Source organism: Delphinus delphis, chromosome 9 (genome assembly GCF_949987515.2).
Source record: "Delphinus delphis chromosome 9, mDelDel1.2, whole genome shotgun sequence".
In the NCBI taxonomy this organism is placed as follows: domain Eukaryota; kingdom Metazoa; phylum Chordata; class Mammalia; order Artiodactyla; family Delphinidae; genus Delphinus; species Delphinus delphis.
In genome coordinates, this window is record NC_082691.1 from 56,983,451 (window position 1) to 57,009,673 (window position 26,223).

General features: G+C 41.1%; 1 protein-coding gene and 2 long non-coding RNA genes across 5 annotated transcripts in view; 1 reads left to right on the forward strand and 2 right to left on the reverse strand.

Moving 5' to 3' along the window:
• Nucleotides 1-1,806: 1,806 nt before the first annotated feature.
• On the reverse strand, nt 1,807-12,564 carry LOC132431077 (uncharacterized). The gene is made up of 3 exons (XR_009520622.1): nt 11,638-12,564; nt 3,495-3,621; nt 1,807-1,949 (listed from the first exon to the last, which is right to left on the reverse strand). It is a non-coding gene; the product is annotated as an uncharacterized lncRNA (long non-coding RNA).
• Nucleotides 12,565-12,631: 67 nt separating this feature from the next.
• Nucleotides 12,632-18,252, reverse strand: CYCS (cytochrome c, somatic). 2 transcript variants are annotated; one of them, XM_060020626.2, is made up of 3 exons: nt 18,135-18,252; nt 16,591-16,767; nt 12,632-16,477 (listed from the first exon to the last, which is right to left on the reverse strand). In XM_060020626.2, exons 2-3 carry the CDS (start codon nt 16,757-16,759, stop codon nt 16,329-16,331), a joined length of 318 nt encoding a protein of 105 aa, XP_059876609.1. In that variant the 5' UTR covers nt 16,760-16,767; nt 18,135-18,252; the 3' UTR covers nt 12,632-16,328. The 2 variants fall into 2 exon arrangements, with proteins under 2 accessions (XP_059876609.1, XP_059876610.1); XM_060020627.2 differs by having other exon boundaries at nt 15,213-16,477; nt 18,106-18,252.
• Nucleotides 18,253-18,388: 136 nt separating this feature from the next.
• LOC132430667 (uncharacterized) overlaps nt 18,389-26,223 on the forward strand; it is a 107,811-nt gene continuing 99,976 nt past the window's right edge. For both annotated transcript variants that reach the window (XR_009520543.1, XR_009520542.1), the window contains exons 1-2: nt 18,389-18,448; nt 25,904-26,012. This is a non-coding gene — a long non-coding RNA (uncharacterized lncRNA). The remainder of the gene's footprint in view (nt 18,449-25,903; nt 26,013-26,223) is intronic.

Genomic DNA, 26,223 nt, shown 5'->3' on the forward strand with positions numbered 1-26,223 from the left:
GCAGACGTACCCAGAACTGAGCCCAGGATCTTCCTAATAGTATTTGCGTGGCCACAATTTCACTTCCTCACCCACACCTTTTGCTCCTCAGATTTGCATAATCCAGGTAAGGCCAATAGTTCCCTTAGACTCCAACAGCAAGTCACTAATGGTAGTACCAAGAATCTGTATACAGTTGACCCTTGAACATTATGGGTTTGAACTACGTGGGTCCGCTTATATGTGGATTTTTTTCAGTAGTCAATACTACAGTACTACTCGATCCGTGGTAGGTTGAATTCAGGATTGCAAAACTGCAGTTATGGAGGAACCGTGGCCAAGAGAGCCAACTATAAGTTATATGCAGATTTTTAACCACTTGGAGGGTCAGCACCCCTAACCTCTTTGTTCAAGGGTTTCCTGTATTTTTCTTTTTAGAGACCACAAGGTACATAAGAGCCTCCAATCTTCTTTGTGTATTCTCAGTCACTAACTAGTTCTTAGGCATAATATTCTTAAATTTTATTATTGGCCTCTAAAAATGTTCTGTGCGTCATTGCATTTTAACTGTTCAGTCAAGGTGACGGGCTATTCAGAATCATCCACACTGTAATCAGGGGCCCACAGGTGCTTACAATGACTAGGTGGGGTTGAGGTTAGAAATTGTTTGTGGCATCAGACACTGAGAATTACAGGTCAGGAGGTAGAACTGTATTAGAAAGAGTAAGGGCTTTGGAGTCAGAGAGACCTGTCTGAATCTTAGTTCTACCACTCACTGATGAGGAATTTAACGTCTCTCAGCTTCTTTCCTAATAAGCAAAGTGCAGTCAATAATTACCACTCTACCCTCCAGCCCTCCAACCCCTGCGCTCCGTTGCACATGATTGTTGTGTTAATTAAATGAGACCAGGCATAGAAAACACATGATACTCATGCCAGTGAAGCACAAAGTTTCAGAGCTATAAAAAGCTACCATTATTGGTTTTTTAAAATTAATTAATTAATTAGTTTTTATTTTGGGCTGTGTTGGGTCATCACTGCTGTGAGTGGGCTTTCTCTAGTTGTGGTAAGCAGGGGTTACTCTTCGTTGTGGTGTGCGGGCTTCTCATTGTTGTGGCTTCTCTTGTTGCGGAGCACGGGCTCTAGGTGTGTGGGCTTCAGTAGTTGTGGCACGTGGGCTCAGTACTTGTGGCTTGTGGGCTCTAGACCGCAGGCTCAGTAGTTGTGGCGCATGGGCTTAGTTGCTCCATGGCATGTGGGATCTTCCTGGACCAGGACTCGAACCTGTGTCCCTTGCATTGGCAGGCAGATTCTTAACCACTGCACCACCAGGGAAGCCCCCATTATTTTTTTTAATAAGTATCTTTGACCCTGCTTACCAATATTGTCACAAATCACTCATTTACAATTCAGAGGAAAGAAAGCAACCTATGAGAGTGCTTGCCATCAAGGCTTTTATTTGCAGAATAAATTGAAAAACAGAATGCAGTATATCTGGGAATGTCAAAATGAGCCTTCTTTAACGACTGGTTTGGAGCTGGCACAGCACTTAGTCCAGAATTATCAACAAGGAGAAAGGAGTTAGAGAGCCACAAAATAAAATCACAGGATTTAGAAAGCAGGCAATCCTGATTTTCAGGAAAACTAAGAAAGCCCAAGTATTACACACTCTGGCCTGGGATGCAGAATGAGGCTAGCTTGGGGGTTGGGACATAAACAGGACCGAGATGCTGTTAGATTGTGGGGAAAGAGAGAATGTCATCCCTCTATTATTAAAGCAGAGCTCAGATACCAGGCAAGTTCTTTACCTGAAGGTCCAGGGTAGAGAGGGCGAGGGGAGCAGTTCAGGAGGCCTGGTATCCACCTCTCTCTCGTGTGCAGAGCTAAAATGAAGTCACTTGCAGCTGCTGTTTGAAGGTAATGTAGAAGCAACCAGGACTTCATAATGTAAAATCTTGGAGAAGAGAGAACTGCAAGGAGAGGTAAGGTAACAGTCTGCAGCTGCATTTTCTCTCAGAGCAGTTAACCATTCTGGGTGTGGGGCAAAAATCTAAGAAGGCAAGAGAAGAGCTTGGGCAGAGGGCCTATACTAAAAGGCAGAGAAACTTCTCAGGGAAGAAGAAATGAAAAGCAGAGGCTTGAAAGGTGAAGGGCTCAGTAAGAAGGAGACGGTAAAGTATGTGCCCAACACCCAGCCCTTAAGGCATTTGCCAAATTTTCCAATTGAACAAGGCAGGAAGCTAGGAAGTCAAGCAGAAGGGCTCTGAAGAACAGAATCAAGTTGGTGTCAGTCTTGTACTACTGAGGAGACAAGGGTAGAAATCAAGACTCACCTAGTGATGAGCCCAGTCAACTCCCCAGATCTGCTGGAACCCTGGACAGCTATACTTTTGGACACGTTAGGTTTGAGATGCCTGTGTTAGTTTCCCAGTGCCGTTGCGAATTACCACAAACTTTATTATCTTGCAAGTCTGGGGGTCAGAAGTCTGAAATGGGTCTCAGTGGGCGAAAATCAAGGTGCTGGAAGGGGTAGTTCCTTCTGAGATTCAAAAGGGGAATCCATTCCTTGTCTCTTCTAGCTTCTAGAGGCTGCCAGCATTCTTGGTTGTGCCCACATCACTCCAGTCTCTGCTTCCATTGCTACACTGCCTTCTTCTCTGACTCATCAAGCCCACCTGAATAATCCAGGATAAACTCTCCATATCAGCATCCTTAACTTCATCACAGTTGTAAAGTCACTTTTATGATAGGTTCCAGGGATTAAGGCATGGACCCATCTGGAGGAGGCCCTTATTCAGCCAACCACAATGTCTGGGTGGGGTGTTGGGGGAACCCAAATAGAGATGTCTAAAAGGCAGTTGAGTATAAGGCTTTTGAGCTCAAGGGTATTTGGACTACAGCTATAGCTATGAAGTCACTGGCATGTGTGTGCTAACGTCATGGGTGTGGATATTGCCAAGGGGACAAAATGTAAAGAAAGGCATACCTTTGGGGAACACTAATATTATATAAGTGAAACTGAGGGAGGTCATCGTATCCCTTAAACCATAACTTGCTTGATAAATATCTTGTAACATGTCCTCAATCAAGCTTGCCTCAATTGTTCTTGCAGACTGCATACCCTTCAAGCTTCATGTAGCTTAGACAATATATCACAAGACTCCTTAAATCACCTCCTACAGATAACACCTCTGATATATGAGTCACTATAGTAACAGTTGCTCAAATTGTTTTTCAGGAACACAGAGCTTGCCTTGCCCAGATCAAACCAGTCGAGACCATGGACTGGGTGACTGTCCAGTGGATAACCTTTTGACATCAGAAGGCCAAAAACTTCACCCTCAGAACATGTAAATGCCACCATTTTCTGAACATGCAACCCATGAAGAAGCATGTAACTCAGATATGCCTGTACAGAACCCCAATTACTGTACATTTTTCTTACCTTTAATCATCTTTCCCCACACCTCAGACCACCCTGCTTCCTTATGCTGTAAGTAGCCTGAGCCCCTCACCTTCATGAAAGTGGATTTAAGACTTGTTCTCCCGTCTCCTCGCTTGGCTGCCTTGTGTATAAATCGTTTCTCTGCTGCAAACCTTGGCGTCTCAGCATTTGGCTTGCTGCGAGTTGGGCAAATGAACCTGGTTTGATAACATAAGGAGTGGGTGTATCAGCTAGGATTAGAATCAGCTGCATGGAACAGAAACAAACAACAATGGCTTAAATAAGAAAGACGTTTATTAAATTGTTAAGGAAGTCTGGACTAGTATGGCAGCTTCACCAGATCACCTATACACCAGTTCCACCTATCTTTCTGCTCTGCCATTTTCAGGTGCATAGCTCCATCCTCAATGGTGCAAGTCAAGATGACTGCCAGAGGAGTTCTGCAATCCCATCCAGGTTCTAGGCAGGAAGAAAAGGGACGAAAGGGCAGTTCTCCTAGCTGAGTCTGCTCTTCCCAGAAGTCCCACGTGACTCACTTTCACTTGACTCACTGACCACACCTAGGGAAGTTGGACAGTGTAGTCCTTTATAGGTCCATTACCACCCTAAAAAAATAAAAATAACCAAGGTTCTGTTACTAGAAGTGAAGAGGAAAGTGGATATCAAGGAGGCAAAAAGTCTCTTCCAGAGTGGACAAAAAGAAACCTACAAATGAGGTTAAGAAGGAATGTTCAGTGAAATAGGAGAGGAACCAAAAGTAGGGAGCTTGTGGCTGTGTCCTGAAGGGCAGTTCCCCGTCTTCCAATGAATTCAAAAAGGAAGTGGATTTAGATATGGCACCTGCTGTGAAGAAGGCCAAAGAAAAGCATTACCTCTCCACTTTCAAGGTATTCTGCTGGAGAATCGGCTTGGGTAGAGGGGGCAACTGCTTCCCCTGAGAGGATCCATTAGAAAATCACATACTGGGCTTCCCTGCTGGCGCAGTGGTTGATAATCTGCCTGCCAATGCAGGGGACATGGGCTCGAGCCCTGGTCCGGGAAGAGCCCACATGACGTGGAGCAACTAAGCCCATGCACCACAACTGCTGAGCCTGTGCTCTAGATCCTGCAAGCCACAACTACTGAGCCCGTATGCCTAGAGCCTGTGTTCTGCAACAAGAGAAGCCACTGCAATGAGAAGCCCGTGCACCGCAACAAAGAGTAGCCCCCACTCACCACAACTAGAGAAAGCCCGCGTGCAGCAACGACGATTCAACAGAGCCAAAAATAAAATAAATAAATAATTTTTTAAAAAATCACATACCTTTCCTGAATTTTTCGTATTTACTAATAATATAGGGCTTGGTTGTGACCTGCTTGATTAACTTTAGGGTGGAAAATAGAAGAAAGCTATCAAAATCTTCAGGCATGATAGCTACAAAAAGAATCTGGCATATATTACAGCCTACATTTTGTTTTATTATGCTAAAAGAGTACTCAAGACCTTGATTTATGATACAAAAGGCCCTTCTTCATTACCTATCTTGAGAGATAGTAGGTTGAGAAGTGGTGAAAATGGCAGGCCCTCCCTGTCTTTTCCCACTAAGCACTGATTCTTCTTTTTTTTTGAAAGCATAATATTTTTATTCCATATTCTGGAGTTAAGAAACAGCTTCTGGTGTTGTTTTTCTCTAACATTCTACTACTTATCCTTAATAGAGTCTCCGTAGTCCCACTCCCATTGAAAAACCAGTTAGCTCATCATTTCTCTGTGGTGATAAGGAAAAGAGGAGTATGGACAGCAAAATCTATTAGTAATTCTTAAATCTTACTTTATGCAAATTTTTTTCTTTTTTTGAAGTATAATTGACCTACAACACTGTGTTAGTTCCAGGTGCACAACATAGTGATTTGATTATTTCTATACATTACTAAATGATCACCATGATAAGTCTAGTTACCATCTGCCACCATACAAAGATATTACATTATACTGACTACATCCCCATGCCGTTCATTTCATCCCTGTGGCTCATTTATTTTGTAACTGGAAGTCTGTACCTCTTAATCTCCCTCACTTATTTCACTCATCCCCCACCCGACTTCTGACAACCACCTGTTTGTTCTCTGTATTTATGATGTTTGTTTTACTGTTTGTCCATTTGTTTTGTTTTTTAGATTTCACATATAAGTCAAATCATATGGTATGTGTCTTTCTCTGACATTTCACTTAGCATAATACCCTCTAGGCCTATTCATATTTTCACAAATAGCAAGATTTCACTCTTTTTTATGGCTGAGTAATATTCCATTGTGTAGCTATAGCACATCTTCTCTATCCATTCATTTACTTATGGACACTTAGGTTGCTTCCATATGTTGGCTATTGTAAATAATGCTTCAGTGAATATAGGGGTGCATATATTTTTTCAAATTAGCATTTCTGTTTTCTTCAGAAAAATATCCAGAAGTGGAATTGCTGGGTCATATGGTATTTCCATTTTATAATTTTTTGAGGAAACTCCATACTGTTTTCCATAGTGGCTGCACCAACTTACACTCCCACTAACAACACACACGTTCCCTTTTCTCCACATCCTTCCCCAACACTTGCTATTTCTTGTGTTTTTGATAATAGCTATTCTGACAGGTGTGAGGTGTTATCTCATTGTGGTTTTGATTTGCATTTACCTGATGATTAGTGATGTTGAGCATCTTTCTATGCACCTGTTGCCCATCTGTAAGTCTTCTTTGGAAACATGCCTATTCAAGTCCTTTGCCCATTTTTCAATCAAGTTGGGTTTTTTTTTTATGTTGAGTTGTATAAGTTATTTGTATATTTTAGATATTAACATCTTATCAGATATATCCTTTGCAAATACCTTCTCCCATTCAGTAGGTAACCTTTTCGTTTTGTTAACAGTCTCCTTTGCTGTGCAAAAGCTTTTTAGTTTGATGTTGTCCCACTTGCTTACTTTTGTTTTTGTTGCCTTTGCCTTAGGAGACATTTCCAAAAGAATATTGTTAAGACTGATGTCAAAGAGCATACTGCTTATGTTTTCTTCTAGAAGTTTTATGGTTTCAGGTCTTACATTTAAATCTTTAATCCATTTTGAGTTTACTTTTGTGTATGGTGTGAGAAAGTAATCCAATTTGGTTCTTTTACATGTAGTTGTCCAGTTTTCCCAATGCCACTTATTGAAGAGGCTGTCTTTTCCCCATTGCATATTCTGCCTCCTTTGTTATAGATTAATTGCCCATATAAGTGTGGGTTCATTTCTGGACTCTCTATTCTGTTCCATTGATCAATGGGTCTGTTTTTGTGCCAGGACCATACTGTTTCAATGACTGTAGCTTTGTAATATTGAAATCAGGGAGTGTGATATCTCCAGCTTTGTTCTTTCTCAAGGTTGTTTTGAGAAAGACAAAACAACTTGGGGTCTTTTAGGTTTTCACACAAATTTTAGAATTTGGTCTAGTTCTGTGGAAAACGCCACTGGTATTTTGATAGGGATTGTATTGACTCTCTAGATTGCCTTGGGTAGTATGGTCATGTTAACAATATTAATTCTTCCAATCCATGAGCACAGTATATATTTGTGTTGTCTTCAATTTCTTTCATCAATGTCTTACAGTTTTCCAAGTACAGGTCTTTTACCTCCTTGGTCAGATTTATTCCTAGGTATTCTTTTTGATGCAATTGTAAGTAGGACTGTTTCCTTATTTTTTCCTTCTACCAGTTCATTGTTAGTGTATAGCAATGCAACAGATTTCTGTATATTAATTTTGTATCCTGCAACTTTACTTAATTCATTTATTAGTTCTAACAGTTTTTTTTGTGACATCTTTAGGATTTTCTAGATATAGTATCATCATCTGCAAATAGGGAGTTTTACTTCTTTCCTTACAATTTGGATGCCTTTTCTTTCTTTTACTTATCTGATTGCTGTGGCTAGGACTTCCAATACTGTTAAATAGAAATGGTGAAAGCAGGCATCCTTGTCTTGTTCCTGAATTTAGAGGAAAGTCTTTTAGCTTTTCACTATTGTGATGTTAGGTGTGAGTTTGTCATAAACGGCCTTTATTTTGTTGAGATATGTTCCCTCTATACCCACTTAGATGAGTTTTTATCATGCATGGATGTTTAATTTTGACATTTATTGAGAGGATCATGTGATTTTTATTCTCCATTTTGTTAATGTGGTATATCCCATTGATTTATTTACATATATTGAACCAACCTTGCATCCCTGTAATAAATCCCACTTGATCATCATATATGATCCTTTTACTGTATTGTTGAATTCAGTTTGCTAATATTTTGTTGAATTTTGCATCTATGTTCATCCATGATATTGACCTGTAATTTTTTTTTTTTTTTTTTTTACAGCTTTGTCTGGTTTTGGTATCAGGGTGATGCTGGTCTCATTGAATGAATTTGGAAGCATTTCTTCCTCTTCAACTTTCCAGAATAGTTTGCGAAGGATGAATTAACTCTTCTTTAAGTGTTTGGTAGAAGTCACCTGTAAAGCCATCTGGTCCTGGACTTCTGCTCATTAGGAGTATTTTTGTTTTTCTTTTTTTAATCACTGATTCAGTTTCATTACTGGTAATTGGTCTGTTCATATTTTCTACTTCCTCCTGACTTGGTCTTGGGAGTTTGTATATTTCTAGGAATTTATCCATTTCTTCTCAGTTGTCCATTTTATTGATGTATAGTTGTTCATGGTAATCTCTTATGACCCTTTATATTTCTGTGGTGTCAGTTGAAAGAGGCTTCTCATTCATTCTTGATTTTACTTGGGCCCTCTTTCTTTTTTAAGGATGAGTCTGACTAAAGGTTTATCAATTTTGTTTATCTTTTCAAAGAACCAACTCTTAGTTTCTTTCTTTCCTTCTTCCTCTCTCTCTGTCTCTATTTCATTATATCTGCTCTGATCTTTATTACTTCTTTCCTTCTACTAACTTTGGGTTTTGTTTGTTCTTCTTTTTCTGGTTCCTTTAGGTGTAAATTTAGGTTATTTATTTGTAAGCATTGGTTCTTTAAATATCTTTTTTTTCCCCTTAATATTATTACGTGCATACCAAAAAAATTAAGTCTCCTAACCTAGTCTGATTCAGGAGGCTTGTAAGTTAAAAATCTTCTCATAGATCTCTTCCCAGTCTCTAACCTGTGTACACAGCATACAGTGTTTGTTTGGCTAGCATAGTGATATTTTCTTATATCACACATGCCCCATCCAAGAATTATATGAGGTGCTGGTTTCCAGAACCAACATTCTTTAGCCCTATAACTACTGAATATTACTCAAGACAAGTTAGCAACCATTGTGAGGTAAGAAGCTTACAGGTGGACTCTGCTATCACCTGGATTAAGCCTACAGATAAATCTTTCTGGGACAGGGAATAGTGGTGGGCTGGAGCCAACCTCCTAAACATTTCCTACTCTAAACTGCCTCTAATGCATGTATTCCCATATTGATATGTCTCCTTTCTTGAGATTACCCTCAAAGGTTCAGGACAAGTTGGCTAGGGCTGGCATAATCCTAGTAAATACAGTATTAAAAACTATGTCTGTTGGGCTTCCCTGGTGGCACAGCAGTTGGGATTCTGCCTGCCGATGTGGGGGGCACGGGTTCGTGCCCTGGTCCAGGAGGATCCCGCGTGCCGCGGAACGGCTGGGCCCGTGGGCCGTAGCCACTGGGCCTGCGCGTCTGGAGCCTGTGCTCCGCGGCAGGAGGGGCCGCACCGGTGAGAGGCCCGCGTACCACAAAAAAACAAAACAAAACAAAACAAAACAAAACTATGTCTGTCAGGTTACTGCAAAAGTTAGACATATTTAGATGATGAGTCTATGAAAATTAGGTGCCCATTTAACCTTTTGACCAAATGTCTCAAAAAAGCTCTCAAAGTAAATGGCATTGGTTAAGGTTGTACTTCATTGATTCTTGGTCCTGGTCACTAACAGAGAATGAGACATCACCTCATGAGTGAGTTATTAGAATTATGGACCTGAGTCATGGATATAAATCTCTAATTCCAGGCACTTCTCTCCCACTACATCACTTCAGTTAAAAAAAGTCATTCCAGTAAGTGTCCTCTCCCTTCCATGCAATCTGCCCAACTGTTAATTTGACAAATTGCCCTGTCCAACCAGTTCAAAATTAGCTAACATTTAAGGATTTACTGAGTGCAAGGCAACACACCAAGCACATTCACTTGTGTATGCCTCACAATAACCCTAAGGACTAATATAATTAAGGTCAGTTTGCAGATGAGGAAACTTAAGGCACAGAAGAGCTAATGTGTCTACGATTCTGTTAAGCAGCATCAACAGAGAAATCAGACCCTTAGGCTGTCTTCCAACATTAACCAGTAAAAAGAACAAGAAATTCTTGTCTTACAGACAATACGGCATGCCCCAACTCATACCATAGGCAGGTGACTCAGAAATCTATAGATTTCCCCTATTATCGCAAACTGGAAAGATTTGTCATCTCTTGGTCCAGACGTATTACCCCTGCCTGATTCAGGTAGGTATCCTGAATTTCATTAAACTTATAAACTGAATAAGAAAAGCCATAATTTCCAGAACTTAGGCAGTGAACGTGTTCTGTTGGAGTGTAGCTCCCAATGCAAAGTTCCTGCACTGAAATGAAAGCAAGCATTTATATCTTTCATTTTCTATGGGAGAGGGAGGCAGAGGACAAGGGGGTTGGGAATGGGTGTTAGATTGACCATGCTGGGGCATCTGTAACATCTGGAGCTACGTTTCGATGTAACTGAACATTCTGAATCATATCTGAATTAAGAACAACATTGTTGAAGGTAGGGACAAAAGGTTTTATGATGCCTAGAACTTCACAGAAAGAAGTTCTGTGAAGTTCAAAGGTTTTGACAAAAACCTTCCTTGTATTCAGGAAGTAGAAAATTCCTATCTGAAATGGGAGGCAAGGTCATCTGCTGTGAGAGCAGGGGAGACCAGTGATACAAGCTTGAGGAGCATGATGACCTTCTAAATTAACCACGAGGAAAACAGGGAGAGAATGAATATATAATAGGACAATTGCACAGGGTTTCTGCTGATTCAGTTGAATCAAAGATAAGTTTACAGGGGTGCAATCAATAGAAGTGTGTGATTTTCTCAAACAGTACCCAGATCAGGTGTGGAAATGGAGAATGCAGATCTGGAAGATACCAAGACCACAAAGCCTCTGCTGTGGACAGCGTGAAGAACATGTAGGCTCCACTTGTGAGGGCTGCATTAGTGCAGAGGCCTAGTGCTAAAGGCCCTGTCTTTAGCAACAAAAGGAGGTGTGGGAGTTATATAAAGAGGCTAATAGGGACTTCCCTGGTGGTGCAGTGGCTAAGAATCTGCCTGCCGATGCAGGGGACACAGGTTCGAGCCCTGGTCCGGGAAGATCCCACATGCCGTGGAGCAACTAAGCCCGTGTGCCACAACTACTGAGCCTATGCTCTATAGCCTGAGAGCCACAACTACTGAGCCCACGTGCCACAACTACTGAAGTCTGTGTGCCTAGAGCCCGTGCTCTTCAACGAGAAGCCACCACAATGAAAAGCCCGCCTGTCACCATGAAGAGTGGCCCCTGCTCGCCACAACTAGAGAAAGCCTGCGAGCAGCAAATGAAGACCCAACGTAGCCAAAAATAAATTAAAAAAAAAAAAAAGAGGCTAATAGAGATGACTCACCTAATATGAAGTTTCGTAACCATGAAAAGGCAGTGTCAGTACATGTGATACTACCAAGGTAATGTACCTGTGTGTGACCTTTGGCAGTAATAACCTGAGCCTATTTACTTAGCTATAAAATAGGGACAATTCTTGTTCCACATACCTTATGAGTTAGTGAGGATGAAATGAAATGTGAATATACATTATAACTATAAAGCAATTTAGTGATGGGACTAGAATTTGGGTAAAATGCCATGCTGATTTGGATTACTAAGAGACAGTTACAGCTATATGTGTATAAAGGTTTTATGATGCCTATGTATTTTATTCCATGAGTATGTGAAATTAATTTAAATGAGGGAGGTAAAAAAAATAAGAGCAGTCTAGGGTGTCAAATGTCCTAGAGTCATCAGAGCCATTGAGAATAGAAAAGAAAGCTAGACACGACAATTGGGTAACTGCTAACCTAATTTTCCACTATGTGAATTTTCCACTTTCAAGGAATTTGATGAGGATATAAAATAAATTATTTCAGTGCTTACCAGTTGAGAGCTTTCAGATGCCACTCAGTGAACGCTCAACAGCAATCTTATGAGGTACAGGTTATTCCTGTTCTCCAGATGGCAGAAAAAAAGTAACTGCAAAGCTCTAAACCAGGGGCCGAGAACTTCTGTGAGCACCAGTCACTATTTTAGGCTTTGTGGGCCATAGTCTGTTGCAGCTACTCAATTCTGATGTTGTAGCACAAAAGCAGCCCTAGATAAGACATAAATGAATAAATGTGGCCATGTTCCAATAAAGTTTTATTTACAAAAACTTTGGGACAATGGGCTGCTTACTAACCTCTACTCTAAACATGTATTTTCCAATCCCAAACCCAGCATTCTTTGTTACACCACAAATAAAATTAACTAGTCCAATGGTCGTTTTTCAAAGGAGACTTCCAGCTATAGACACATATTTAATGGCACCAATGTGAACACAGGCACATTTCTAATGAATAAAGAAAGAGTAACGGCTTCCCTGGTGGCGCAGTGGTTGGGAGTCCGCCTGCCGATGCAGGGGACATGGGTTCGGGCCCCGGTCCGGGAAGATCCCACATGCCGCGGAGCGCCTGGGCCCGTGAGCCATGGCCGCTGAGCCTGCGCATTCGGAGCCTGTGCTCCGCAACGGGAGAGGCCACAGAGGCCCGCGTACAGCAAAAAAAAAAAAAAAAAAAAAAAGCAAAAAGGAAGCAGCCCATTAATATGTCTGGTAAAATGGGGTTAGACTAAGACCAAACTGTGGTCAAAGTATCTTGGTGGTGGTTTCAGCTATGTCACTCAGCTAGTTTTTTCCAGTGTAAATATGTGTTGTTTTTTTTTTTACTTCTTTAATCTTTCTTAGTATACAGTTTTTTAACATCTTTATTGGAGTAGAATTGCTTTACAATGGTGTTTCTGCTTTATAATAAAGTGAATCAGCTATACGTATACATATATCCCCATATCCCCTCCCTCTTGCGTCTCCCTCCCACCCTCCCTATCCCACCCCTCTAGGTGGTCACAAAGCACCAAGCTGGTCTCCCTGTGCTATGCGGCTGCTTCCCATTAGCGATCTATTTTACAGTGTAGACAATCTTTATTGGCAGGTGTTGAGTGCAAGAAAAATGGTAACAAATCCAGAGGGATGGAAAAGGAGGCAGGGCATGCTCCCCCCCCTAAGTGAGGACTTTGTGACCAGGTCACTGGAGCAAGAGCACCTGACTATGGTCACTTTGGGTCCAGAACCCCTCAAGTAAGCTCCCAGGCAGGAGGGCTCCTCACATGTGGGAAGGGAGCAACACTCTGGAAAGGGTATGGGCTATGTCCCACCCCAGGCTACCTGCCTCCTGCCCACAGCATACCTCAGCCCCTCAAGAGGAAGGTGTCACAGCTCACTGTAGGGGTGTTTCAGGACTGAGTTACTAATAGGTGTTACTAACCCTATTCCTCTCCAAACCCAGGTATCTGCCATATGCCTCAGTTCCCCTGCTCTGTGATTTGCTAGGTTGGACTACAAGGTCCTGTTAGTGGTCCAGCTCAATTGAGTAGTTCCCATAGTTCCCTGAGCCTAAAAAAGGTTAATTTCACCTCTCATCTGTATAATAGTGCAGCTGGATTCTAAGAATCTCTAAGATCTCTTCCAGTTCCAATACTGAGACCTCTAATGTGACTAAAATAGCTAACTTTAGTTCATATAGGTATCAGCCTTGCCTGTATGAACTGTACCATAATAGCCACTCTTATTCTGTGCTCAGCAATCTTACTTGGTATCTCAAGGTACTCTAATATGAAGAGCCAGAAGATCTCATCACCAGAAATGAAGCTAAGTTGTAGCTAAGTTGGTTTTGGTTTACTCTTGTGTGACCTTGACTGAAATGAAATAGCTTTAGCCTAGTCAACTGGGGAGGGCGAGCCACTGGTAAGGCCTCTTCATAGACAGCATGTGAATTTCATCACACCCTTTTCAATTTACAACAATCTTTAGGGGTTAAAGCGAAAAGGTACAATATAATGTCTATAAAGAAACTGAAGAGGGACTTCCCTGGTGGTGCAGTGGTTAAGAATCCGCCTGCCAATGCAGGGAACACGGGTTTGAGCTCTGGTCCGAGAAGATCCCACATGCCACGGAGCAACTAAGCCTGTGTGCCACAACTACAGAGCCTGAGCTCTAGAGCCCATGAGCCACAACTACTGAAGCCCGTGCTCCGCAACAAGAGAACCCACCACAATGAGAAGCCCGTGCACCGCAATGAAGAGTAGCCCCTGCTCACCACAACTAGAGAATGCCCGTGCACAGCAACGAAAACCCAGAGCAGCCAAAAATAAATTTAAAAAAAAAATAAAAAAGAAACTGAAGAAAAGTTTGAGGAAAAGGATGACAAAAAGGTGTATCCCTACATACCATGAGAATAACACCTAACTAAAATAAATTGCCAACTTATGAATGGAATATGTAGAATGTATGGTAAAATTATAAAGGTGAACATATCAGATTTAGAGACAGGAATTGGAATCAGTATTCAAGGGCACTTAGTGTAAGAATCCTAGATTAGGAAAACAAAGAGTTCAGAGGAAGCACTTTTGTTATAGACCACGCATGGTTCTAGTTCTGGACCTGTGCTGTTAACACTCTCGCCGTATGTGGCTACGCAAACCTAAACTCATTAACGCTGAATAAAATTAAAAATTCAGTTCTGTAGCCACACTACCCAAATTCCGTAACTACACCTGGTTGGTGGCTAACTGGACAGCACGTATTCAGTCTGTCATCACAGAAAGTTGTATTGGATAGTGCTATTCTAGACAAAATCCAGAATATAGGGGGCACCTGGAAGAAACACTTCTTAAATACACCTGGCTCTCACTTTCGATACTACTCACCAAGCCACCTATGAAGAGACACTAGGAATGAAGACATGTGGGTTATACAGTGCTAGCTTTTTGGGTTTCTTTATTTCTAAGAGAGCACACACCCCTTACAGCTAGGAATGTCCCTTCTTTTGAATTAACTATAGGAACTTATAAATCACTAGAGGCACTTATTGAGTACAACTGGCCTAGAAAGCAGCAGGGACTCAGCAATTCTCTGCCAGCATAGGCCTTAGTTGACTTGGGAAACACAGAAATAAATCAGTTCCCTGGTCTCCATGTCTTCCCATATTGGTCCAGAACTCTCTCAGAAGCTAACTGCTACACCATCTCTGGATATCACCTGAATTACAGCAGGCTTTCTTTTGCTTCCCCAAACTGTTTCTGCACATGTTTCCAGACTGACTACTTTCTCACATTTCTCCAATGACTAAAAATAAGATTCACAAGTTACAAAGTGCTTTGCCAGGCCTTACAGGCCTACGTACTCATCCCCATCACTGTTGATAAGGCTTCTTCCTGGCTTCCTCACTGTCACACAAAGAGATGGCTCTCACCACCGGCACAGACTTACTTCCCCCACCGAGAATTTCTCTCAGTATTCGTTATGGCTTAGTTCAAGCTCACCATTCCATAAAATTTCTAGGGACTACTCTAAACATGTACAGCACAAACTGTATATGAAATAATTTAGTATATATACTACAACCATGTACTATACATACCACAAAACTATGGCCAGAAACACATTCTTCTTTCTACATTTGGCATAAATGCTGCAGTGCTCATTCTGGCCAAAGAAACCAGGTGGATTACTGAAGTGTTCTAGGGCAGGCTGTCCTAGAAGACCAAGTAAACACAATCTAGTACTATGACTAGTAACAATGCTGCGTATTTTGATGTATTATATTTTTCAACCATCTTGGTATGTCATTAAATCAAGCACATTAGAAAAATCATGATCTGTGACTTTGTTTTTAATTCTCAAGCCTTATGATCAGATAATTTACAAATCTGTGCTAATGATAGAGCTCCTCTACCTTAACCCTTCTGAGTTGGCAAAAGCATCATTACCAATCACATACCTACAGTAGTTCTACAGTTGTGTTTCTGAATACCTGTTTAAAAGACAATCCTGAATTATAACTTAGTCTGACTTTGTAAAGAATTCACAAGCAAGTTTCCCAACCTATCATGTCACAGTGAATTTTAAAAACATCTTATCTTAAAGATCATCTCTAAAATGTGAGAAGTACTAAATATTCTTTATCTGATGCTATACATAAACCACACTAAAATGCCCTTCATTAAGTAAAACGCAATATTTTAGATGGAGAATTTTAATTAAATTGGCATATTTAAGACCAAAAAGATAAAGTGGACATTGTCAGTGTATCTTCAGCCCTTGCCTTAACAGGTGAATGAACACAACTTGAAACACAGGTGAATCTTGCTGGTCTATGAGACAGTGAAGGGAGCTTCTCAATATTTAAATATATTAATATAACCAGTTATAGAAATCTAAATATAAAACCAATCTCCTATAGGGTTTGAGAAGGCATTCACCATATCCCTGAAAAGTTTAACATTCCTTATTCAAGTTTAATCATCTCTTTAGAAGGGGAAAACACTGACAGTACTTGCTGAACCAGAATTACTATCAAAATTCAAAAAGCTGACCATATTCATTTAGCCACAAGCCAATCTTATTTAAATCAGGACAGAAATATTACATCAGCTATTCATGACCTGAATTCTAGTGTATGAGATCAATTTAAATATGGTACACATAAAAAGTCATGAGACAGCTGTTTCATAATAAATAAGGCAGTGGCCAACTATTACTCATTAGTAGCTTTTTTGAGATAAGCTATCAAGTCTGCCCTTTCTGACTTCTTCTTAATGCCAGCGAAGATCATTTTTGTTCCAGGGATGTACTTCTTGGGATTCTCCAAATACTCCATCAGCGTCTCCTCTCCCCAGGTGATGCCTAAACAAGGAGGGATGTATTGTTAAGTATGTCACACTCTTGAAAAAGTGTTTACCAAAGGTTACATTCATGCAATTTGTGCTTGTGTTAGTTAACAATGGCCCGCCTCTTACCTTTGTTCTTGTTGGCATCTGTGTAAGAGAATCCGACAGCCTGACCTGTCTTTCGCCCAAACAGACCATGGAGATTTGGCCCAGTCTTGTGCTTGCCTCCCTTTTCCACAGTATGGCACTGGGCACACTTCTGAACAAAAATCTTCTTGCCCTTCTCAATATCACCCATTTTTAAATCTAAAAGTGAAAGACTCAATTAATTAATTTTTTTCTCCAAGTAAAAAAAGTGTAAACCAATGATCAACTCCAGCCACTAACGCACTGCAAACTTATGACATTATATACCAGGTTGAATTTTGTTTTACTTAGTTCACTTGCAAAAGATTCTTTAACACAAAAAACACTATCTGGAAGAACTTCCTTAAAAACACGTCTCTGAGTGTGTGTCAACTAAAAATTGACACTTGACATCTGCTTCTACAAGCGTTAAGGCACAAGCCACTGCATCTGCTGACCTTCAACACATCCTGAAAAGTTCAGGGTAGAGATCAGGAATGAGGCACTCTGTGGTCTGGGAAAAACTGGCAAAAGAGGCCTTTAGATAAATAACCTCTGGCTGGGGAACCAAGATCCCACAAGCGCATGCTGGGGCCGAGGAAAAAAAAAAAAAAAGAAATGCTGTCTCCCAGTCTCTGGTCCCCATTTTGCCCCAAACAGAACTTACAGCTCTTACTTTGTGCATTTTTTTCCAGTTGACATACGTGATGAAAGCAAATTAGGAACCTACTTCAAAACTATTTCAAAAGATGACATCAAGGTCACAAAGTCACAAATCTGAATAAGCTGAACTATGAATATATTAAACCCAAACCACCAAAATTCTAACTTTTAAGGCGGTCTAATTATTCATACTACAATTTAAAGCCACCTCTGAAGATAAGGCAAAATACATTTTTACAAAAAGGGAGATAATGGTTGATTCAGCCTGCTCAGGTCCCTCTAAATTGCCTTGCTGTGGGTGGGAGGCCAGCAGCAGGCTTTTGAGGTCTCCCCGGGAATGCCCATTCTCCAGCTCTGGGATCCCCGGGGGAGACCACGAGGTCATCCATCCAAGCCGGTTTCAAGGACACTGTGATGAAACCTACCTCTCCGAGGTGCCTGAGCAGGTTAAGGGGGGAAGCGACAGGTGGCCAGGAAAAGTAATGACTTATTGGAAGAGCAGCAGCTTTTGCTCTCTTGGAAAGAGGACGTGACGCGCTGCGCAGCGTCCACCGACTCCCGCCCTCACTCCGGAGGAAATCTTGTCTATCACTGCCATAGCCCCGCAGTCCCGACAACGAAGGGCCCGCGTCTCGGAAGGAACCGCGAACAAGCCGCCTCCGAGCTTTCAGGACCTTGACCGAAACCACGCCACGACCTAATTAGGGTCCCGCCCCACCTCACGCCGTAGCCCGCCGGGCTGGGCGCAGTCCAGGGCCCCCCATTCCCTGTCCCCCACCCGGCCCCCGCTCACGGGCCTCAGTCCACCCGCGCGCCCCCCACGCAGGCGCGCGCCCTCATGGCTCGGTTTCTCGCCTGCCGTGGCCTCCGCGCTCCGCGCCCACCGTTCTTTCTCCGTGTACGACTAAGCCGTTCCCGCTCACAAGCCAAACGTCCCGCTTTGTAATCCCAAGGACACGCCGGTCCGCGCCTATGTACGGGTGAAAATGCAACCAAGTTGGCTCCGCCCTCTGCCCTCCTGACGTGCGGCCCGGCGAACTGACACGTAGTGACGTCGCCGCGCCCCATTGGCTCGGGTCTCCGGGGCTGAGTTAGGACCCTGCGCGCGCGCATACCTGCTACTACTGTGAGGGGAACAGCGTGAATGCCCTTCCTCTCCCGGCCTTTCCCTCCAGGCAGTTACGACAGGCCATTAGAGGTACGACACCGAGGTTGTGCCGGGAGGGGCTGACGTCAACCTCGGGCCTTAGGGTGCATGCGCGTGCCGACGGGGAGGGTGGAGCGGAGTCGAGGGGTGGATCGAGGGCATTAGCCTGTAAGGTAACGGGTCTCCTGCTGGTTGACTTAATGCTGTTTGAGCCGCACGTTTTGCCTGCTTAGAGGGAGACGGTCAACTTTGACAAACGTAGAGGTCTCCTGGCTATCATCCCTTCACCTGGCGACCTTTACCCAGACTCGGTCGTATTTCCGCGGCTGGCGCCAGATGCACCCCAGAGAAATAACCCGGAACCAGGAGTTAAAGAGTTGGACACGAGCTCCTGACCTTGTTCTGGTTTTGCTTACACCCTGTGACTTTAAGTCATCTTCTTCCAAATCTCCCCTTGGTGGAGCCCAGAAGACAGGGGCAGGTGCGGCAGTTGAGGCAGAGACTGGATTATAGCTCTGGTCCTTCAGGTGCCGGCTTCTTTTCTGCCAACACCTGCTTCTCGCGTTTGTGTGCAGAAAGAGGGAGGAGTGTGTGCGAACAGCCTCCAGGAAGAAACATTTTTACGTGGTTAGAGAATTCTTGGAAATCTAGAGAGAATTTGCATCCCAGCTAACCTAGGCGAAGGTCATGTTCAAGTAAGCTAGTGTGGTTGGCCTTTAGATAAATAACCCCTTATTGGGTAACTAATATTAGAAATTCTAATTCTAATATTAGAAATGCAGTTTTGATCACTACAACTTCCAGTAATCATACTTTTCCTCCAGAACTAGCTCCCCTTCCTGACATGCTCCGTTTTGTCAGTGGGAAATTTCTCGACTCCCTTCTCCCTCAAATTAAGCCCCCGAGTTCGAATGCATTTTTCCTCCTTTCCCATATTCTGTCTAACGCTGCGGTATTCATTCAGTCAAGTGTATATTGAATGCATATTATGTGCCAGGCACTGTCTAGAAACGTGGAGTAAATCAGTAGGGACTTCTTCTCTGGTGGAGCTAACGTTCTACCATCTTCCTCTCGCCTCCAGATTAAGCAATAGATACCAGCAGGTTAACCTAGATTGCCTCAGATCCCTCTTAAACCACAGTTCCTATAATTTTTGCTCCAAACCACTTATTTCCCCATATGACTAGATTATTTTTATTGTTTTCTAACTGTGTCCCGATTTCCCATTTCCCTCTCTCTAATCTCACACACTGCTGCCACAGAAGTGTGCTATAAAACAGAGCAGAAATCACAACTTGAATATTCAAGACATTTTGTGCCTTTTGGAGGGGACCAAGGTAGTGTTTAAGTGTACTACTGAAGTAGGCTCATTTGGCTAGGTACCCAAGTTTTTGAAAGACCAAGCTTAGCAACACTTTGCAAATTCAGCCTATACTTCTGAAGCCAAGTCCTGATATTGCCGCCCATATCCCTTAAAGCAATACTTGGTCCTTAAATAGGTAATTGTCCTATTAAAATCTTCTGTGTTTGTGGTATCAGAAGTTACTAGTCTTTGTTCAATGGACTGATGGGGAGTAACAGCATAGTGCTGGTGCTGCAGGTCATGTAGAAGTAGCAATAAATCAACTGGCCTAGTGAATTGATTGACATTTCAAGTTTATTCCTATGAGGGGGAGAATAGAAACAGAAGTTCTTAATACTTTTAACTAAGGAAATTGTGGATTAAGAGTCTTGTTATTGAAAGTATTGGGAAAATGAGGAGAAAGAGAACAAGAGCAAAAATGAACACTTGGCACATTCCTGTAGTAAAGCAGATACCATAAAATTTGTGCTTAATATCATGTATTCAGGTTCTAAAGAGATTCATAGTGCTTACAGTATATTCAAGATACCTGAGAGAATTAGTTGAGGAGAACAGTAATATTCTGCAAGTTGCTCTGTTTCATACTCATATATCTGTTCTCTCTATCTCCATCTTTTCCTAGAGTAGTGGCTGGTAAGAGGTATAACCATTATAAAACAAATGCCTTAGATTTCTCCTTCCAGCAACACCATGGGTGACATATTTTTAAAAACCTTCGTGGTGAAAAAATCGAGTAAAATACCACCCCCTCAAATCAAACTATAATGAGGTTGCAAGAAAGTGAGGGAATCTGGTTGGGGGCAGGGGTGAGGCAGGGAATAAGAACTGAAAACTGTGATAAGCATAAGCTGATTTCTAGAGCCACCTTATGGACGTTTGCTGAAGTGAAAGAGCCTTAGGTTTTAAGAGCTGCTCTGTGGAATAGAAGTAAAGCTTATACAAGGGAGGAGTGGGGGAGAGGGGAGGGGAAGGTTGGCTGAGACCCCTGCATAACACTAGAACACTTGAATCTAAAGGATAAAATATAGTCTGCTTACTGGCAAAGGGAAGAACCAAGTTAGTCTTGTCTGGCTTGGCCTTAGGTACTGGGTGGGAGGAAAAAGTATCCCCTGATAATTCATAACCACAGGTCTGCCCTCATGCAGGTTTAGGGTTTGATTTTATTTTACCTGCATGGTCTAAGGAACCTCTAGCAGAAAAATGAGCAAAGTAGTTGTGTATGGGCAGTGTATTCTGGTGTCTGGCAAAAACAAACTCAAATTTCCAGAGGAATGTCTCAACCGAGGCCCCTTGAATTCCCACACTCTTAAGAAATGCCAAGCATGAGATGATGATGAGAAACAACAAAGAGAAAAATTACAGTCCATAGGTGTTGGAATTATTAGATATCGTTGGGGAAGTAAAAACCTTATCAACAAAGAGAGACCTCTTCACATCACTGTGGAAAGAAAGCAAACACATTTATTGTTGAATAAGCACATTATAAAATAGCTGTATATAGGTAATCCACAAGAAACTACCAAATCAGAATAAGACCTCACACAATTTATACAGCTAAGCTAATTATAATCCTTTTCTCTCACGCTGTTTTTAGCTAGCATATAACATGAGGCTTTGGGATCAGTAGTACCCTATTTTCCATTTGGCAGCACGACTATCACTTATTATTTGGATTAATAGTAACTTGTTTTCCATAGGAGGATTTGACATCACAGTTTGTGGCCAGATCCTTCTTAGTTAAGTTTTTCTTTTTTCACATTCCTTCACCCTAAGTTCACTTGGGATTTGTGGTAGCCATTTGTTTAATTAGTTGTCCTCATTCAAAAGAAAAATAAAACTTTTATTTTCCTGAGAAACAAATGGTTACACCTACATTAAGCTCCCAAGGTGAAGCTGTATCTTCCGAGGTGTTTACATTTCAAAACAGTTGAAGCCCAGGCCTTCAGAGAGACTTATTTACATTCCAAAAGGTTAGAGTGAGAATTTAGGCTCTTTAGATTTTCCTAGGAAACACTCTTAGAAGGAGGGAGAGAGCGGAAATGGTTTCTTTTTCCTTTATAAACAGAAAAAATAATTTTTATTTATCTTTACAACATATAGTATGAAATGACATTGAAAACATTTAGATAAACAAAAACGTGCAACAAACAAGGGACTATCAAAAATAATGTGGCAGATTTTAAAAAGAGCCAAAGATAACTTGGATAAATGGAAGTTATAATCATTGAAATAAACTTAATATAGTATGATAAGCTTTATAGAAAATTCAAGGACAAGCAAATCTAAGCCATAGCTACAACTAAAGGAAATGATAAACACAAATACATACTGTAATTCTGAGAGGGCAGGCCAGGGAATGGAATGAGGAGGAGCATATAGGTAGATGGAGGTTTTTGATAATATTTGAGTGATTGGATTATAGATTAATTGGTTTTTAAAAAATATAAAATAAATAAATATGGCCAGCCATCCCACATTAAAAACTCAAAAGAATGGGCCACAAAGCACATTTTAAAAACAGTTTTTAAAAAAAGACACAAATGAAAGAATAATGAACTGGAAGGTAGATATAAAGAAATTACTAAAGGTAATATAGAAAACAAATGGTAGACTATAGAAGAGAGAAATTAGAGAAGTTAAGACATAGGAAAGATAGAACAAGGAGGTCTATTTAGAGTTCCAGAACAATAAAATGGAGAAAATTGAGGAGAGGCCTATGTTTGACAATATAGTGTCTGAGAATTTTCCAAAACTTATGTAAGACATGAGTCTCAGATTCAGGAAGCACATGAATGCAAGCAGGATAAACAAAATCAACATTAAGACACATGTTGGTGGAACATCAGAACCCTCAAGACAAGGAGAAGTGTTTAAAATAATCAGGTATAGAGACTTCCCTGGAGGTCCAGTGGTTAAGACTCTGCTTCCACTGCAGGGGGCACAGGTTTGATCCCTGGTCAGGGAATTAAGATCCCACATGCGGTGCGGCCAAAAAAAAAAAAAAAAAAAAAATCAGATGTAAAATATTATCTACTTAAAAAATCACAAATAGACGTGTAACAGGTTTCTCAATAGCAACAATGAAAACCAGAAGTCAGTAGAGTAGCTGAACAGTAAAGTAAAAAAGTAGAGTAAAAAATAGAAGTCCTTAACATCTCAACTGATTGAAAAAATAGGTGTAAAGCCAGAATTATGTATCTAGCTAAACTTTTATTCAAGAATGAAGGCAAAAAATATTTACAGAAAAGCAAAGTGAGAGTTTATCACCAACAGATTCTTACTAGAAAAACCTCTAAAGAATGTACTTCAAAAAAGGTAGAAAATTATCCAAAAGAAAGCCTGAAATTCAAGAAGGAAGGGTGAAAAAAGTAAATATGTGGATAAATCTAATGAAAACATTAACTGTATAAAAAATAAAAATGTTTAATTTGGAAAGTAAAAGCCAAAGTAGTTAAAATATTCACTATAACATTTAAGATGGGAGAGTACGATCAGAGTTTAGTTTTAAGTTCAGTATATTGTTCTTGAAGTAGTCATGTTAACACTTTAAGCATAACCACTAAATGGATAGGAATAGAGTGTATAACTTCTGAAACACTTAAAGGTAAAATGGAATTTAAAAATTTACCCAATCCTGAAGATGTTAGGGAAGGAGAAAAATAAACAGAATGTCAAAAGTTCTGCTTCCAGGAACAACAGAGTAGTTAATGCAGACGAACTCTTTGCTGAAGACAATTTGAAAAGCCGGGTGTTTTAGTTATCTACTGCATAACAAATCACCCTAAAACTCAGCAGCTTAAACCACAAACATATTTATCATCTTACAATTTCTGTGGGTCAGGAATCTGGAAGCAGCTCAGCTGTGTTCTGATTCTGGCTCAGGGTCTCAGGAGTTTGTAGTCACAAACTGTTGGACAGAGAGCTCAAATAGGACTGGAGAATCCAATTCCAAGCTCATTTGTATGGTTGTCAGGCTTCAGTTCCTTGTCGGCTCTTGGCTGAAGGCCTCTGGTTGGGACTGCTTACACTGTAGAAGCTTGCTTCCCCCAGACTGAGAGAGAACCCAAGACAGAGGCCAGTCTTTTATAACCGTTTATAATCTTATGATATACCATCACTTCTACCATTGGTCACAGAGACTAACGCTGGTACAATGTAGGAGGGGCCTTCCCAAGTGTGTAAATACTATGATGCAGAGATCACTGGGCACACTGGGTGGTAATAGCCACATGCTTATTTATCTATAGATATCTAGATATCTACCTATATCTCTATAATATCAATTCAGCTCTTGCAGAGGTTGTGGAACCTGGTACCTGGTAAACAACTCTTGCATTAGGTCAGCATTTCAAAGGGCTACACCCTGGGTGTGAGGGTGAACTAGAAGGAAAACTGTTCTTACGAGGTCTGTAGCCTGACTTCTTTTCTGGTTGGCCAAGGGAAACCTAAAATTTTGAATATGGAATAAGGAATTCTGTTGCCTTCAGCCACCTGGCAAAACCAAATGAAAATTCTCTCTGGAAGAAGATAAAATCAGACTAGATCTCAAATTATTTCTACAATAAAGTTTTAAGATAAAGTGCTCAGCAAAGAAAGAAAGATAACTAGATACACAATATGAGTGAGAACCAGCAGAAGCAAGGAAGAGGTCATAGGGACTCCAGATTTTAGAATTATCAGACAGACTATAAAACATTTGTTTATTATGTTCTAGGGATAAAAGACAGGCTTGAAAATTTTAGAAGGGAACTGGAAAGTATATTTTCAAAAAATATGACATAACAAATGTGAAAAAGAATCAAATAGAAATTTTGGAACTGATAAAAACAAAAGAGAATACAAGATTAAAAATATAATACAGGGCTTCCCTGGTGGCGCAGTGGTTGAGAATCTGCCTGCTAATGCAGGGGACATGGGTTTGAACCCTGGTCTGGGAGGATCCCACATGCCGCGGAGCAACTAGGCCCGTGAGGCACAACTACTGAGCCTGCGCATCTGGAGCCTGTGCTCCGCAACAAGAGAGGCCGCGATAGTGAGAGGCCTGCGCACCGCAATGAAGAGTGGCCCCCGCTTGCCACAACTAGAGAAAGCCCACGCACAGAAATGAAGACCCAACACAGCAAAAATAAATAAGTAAATAAACTGCTGTTAAAATAATAATACAAAAAAAAGAAAAAATTTTAAGAGGATACAGTTTTAACATATAATGTACTTTTCGTGGGGTCCCAGAAGGAGAGAAGAGAGAATGGGGTAGAAGCAATATTTGAAAGATATAAGTCCAGAGATTCAAGAAACCCTGTGATTCCCAAATCTGTAAAAAACCAAAGACAAAGATAATAACTTAAAGCAAAATGAGAAAAACACATTCGAAGACCTTTTAGACAGTTAAGTTTTCTACAGCAACAACAGAAGCCAGAAGACAGTATATGGATAGCTTCAACGTACTGAAAGAAAATAACTGTCAAGTTAAATTCTTTATCTGGCAAACATATCTCTTAAGAATGAAAGAAAAATAAAGACATTTCAAACAAAAACTGAGCTTGCTACCAGCATATCCACACTGAAGGAAATTCTGAAAGGTGTTCTTTAGACAAAAGGAGAGTGATTCCAGATTGGGAGATCAGAGACGAAGTTAGAGATTAACTCATTTTTTTAAAATACATGATCGTATTGGCATTTTATTTATTTATTTTAATAAATTTATTTATCGGCTGCATTGGGTCTTCGTTGCTGCACGTGGGCTTTCTCTAGTGCAGCGAGCGGGGGCTACTCTTTGTTGTGGTGCACAGGTTTCTCATTGCAGTGGCTTCTCTTGTTTCGAAGCACAAGCTCTAAGTGCGCAGGCTTCAGTAGTTGTGGCATGCGGGCTCAGTAGTTGTGGCTTGCAGGCTGTAGAGCGCAGGCTCAGTAGTTGTGACTCATGGGCTTAGTTGCTCCGCGGCATGTGGGATCTTCCTGGACCAGAGCTCGAACCCATGTCCCCTGTATTGGCAGGTGGATTCTTAACCACTGCACCACTAGGGAAGTCCCGAGATTAACTCACTATTGACCAGGGGATTTTTGCAGAAACTAATGCCCATGACCGGCGATTTTTATTTTGGCTGGCCAAAAATTAATTCTGTTATTTCACTATTACTTTGCAGGTTATTTACATTCAATAGTTACACCTGCCACACCTGTAAAGTCTTCTAATTTTCGTAAGATGTCTTCAGTCCACTCTTCTATAGAAGCAAAGGAGCATTCTCTAGCACCGTGAGTTTCATTTTTACTTTCCACATCAGAACCAATCACTAAGGCTTTTTGTCTTTTTCTTGGCCTAATATTCACATCGTCGGAATCAGAACTATATTCCGAAGAACTATCATCTTCTGAGACATTATTATATATGTTGCTGAGACAATCAGAGAAAGTATCTGCATAAAATTCACTGAAAAATTCTTCTTCACTCAAAATTTTGTGATGC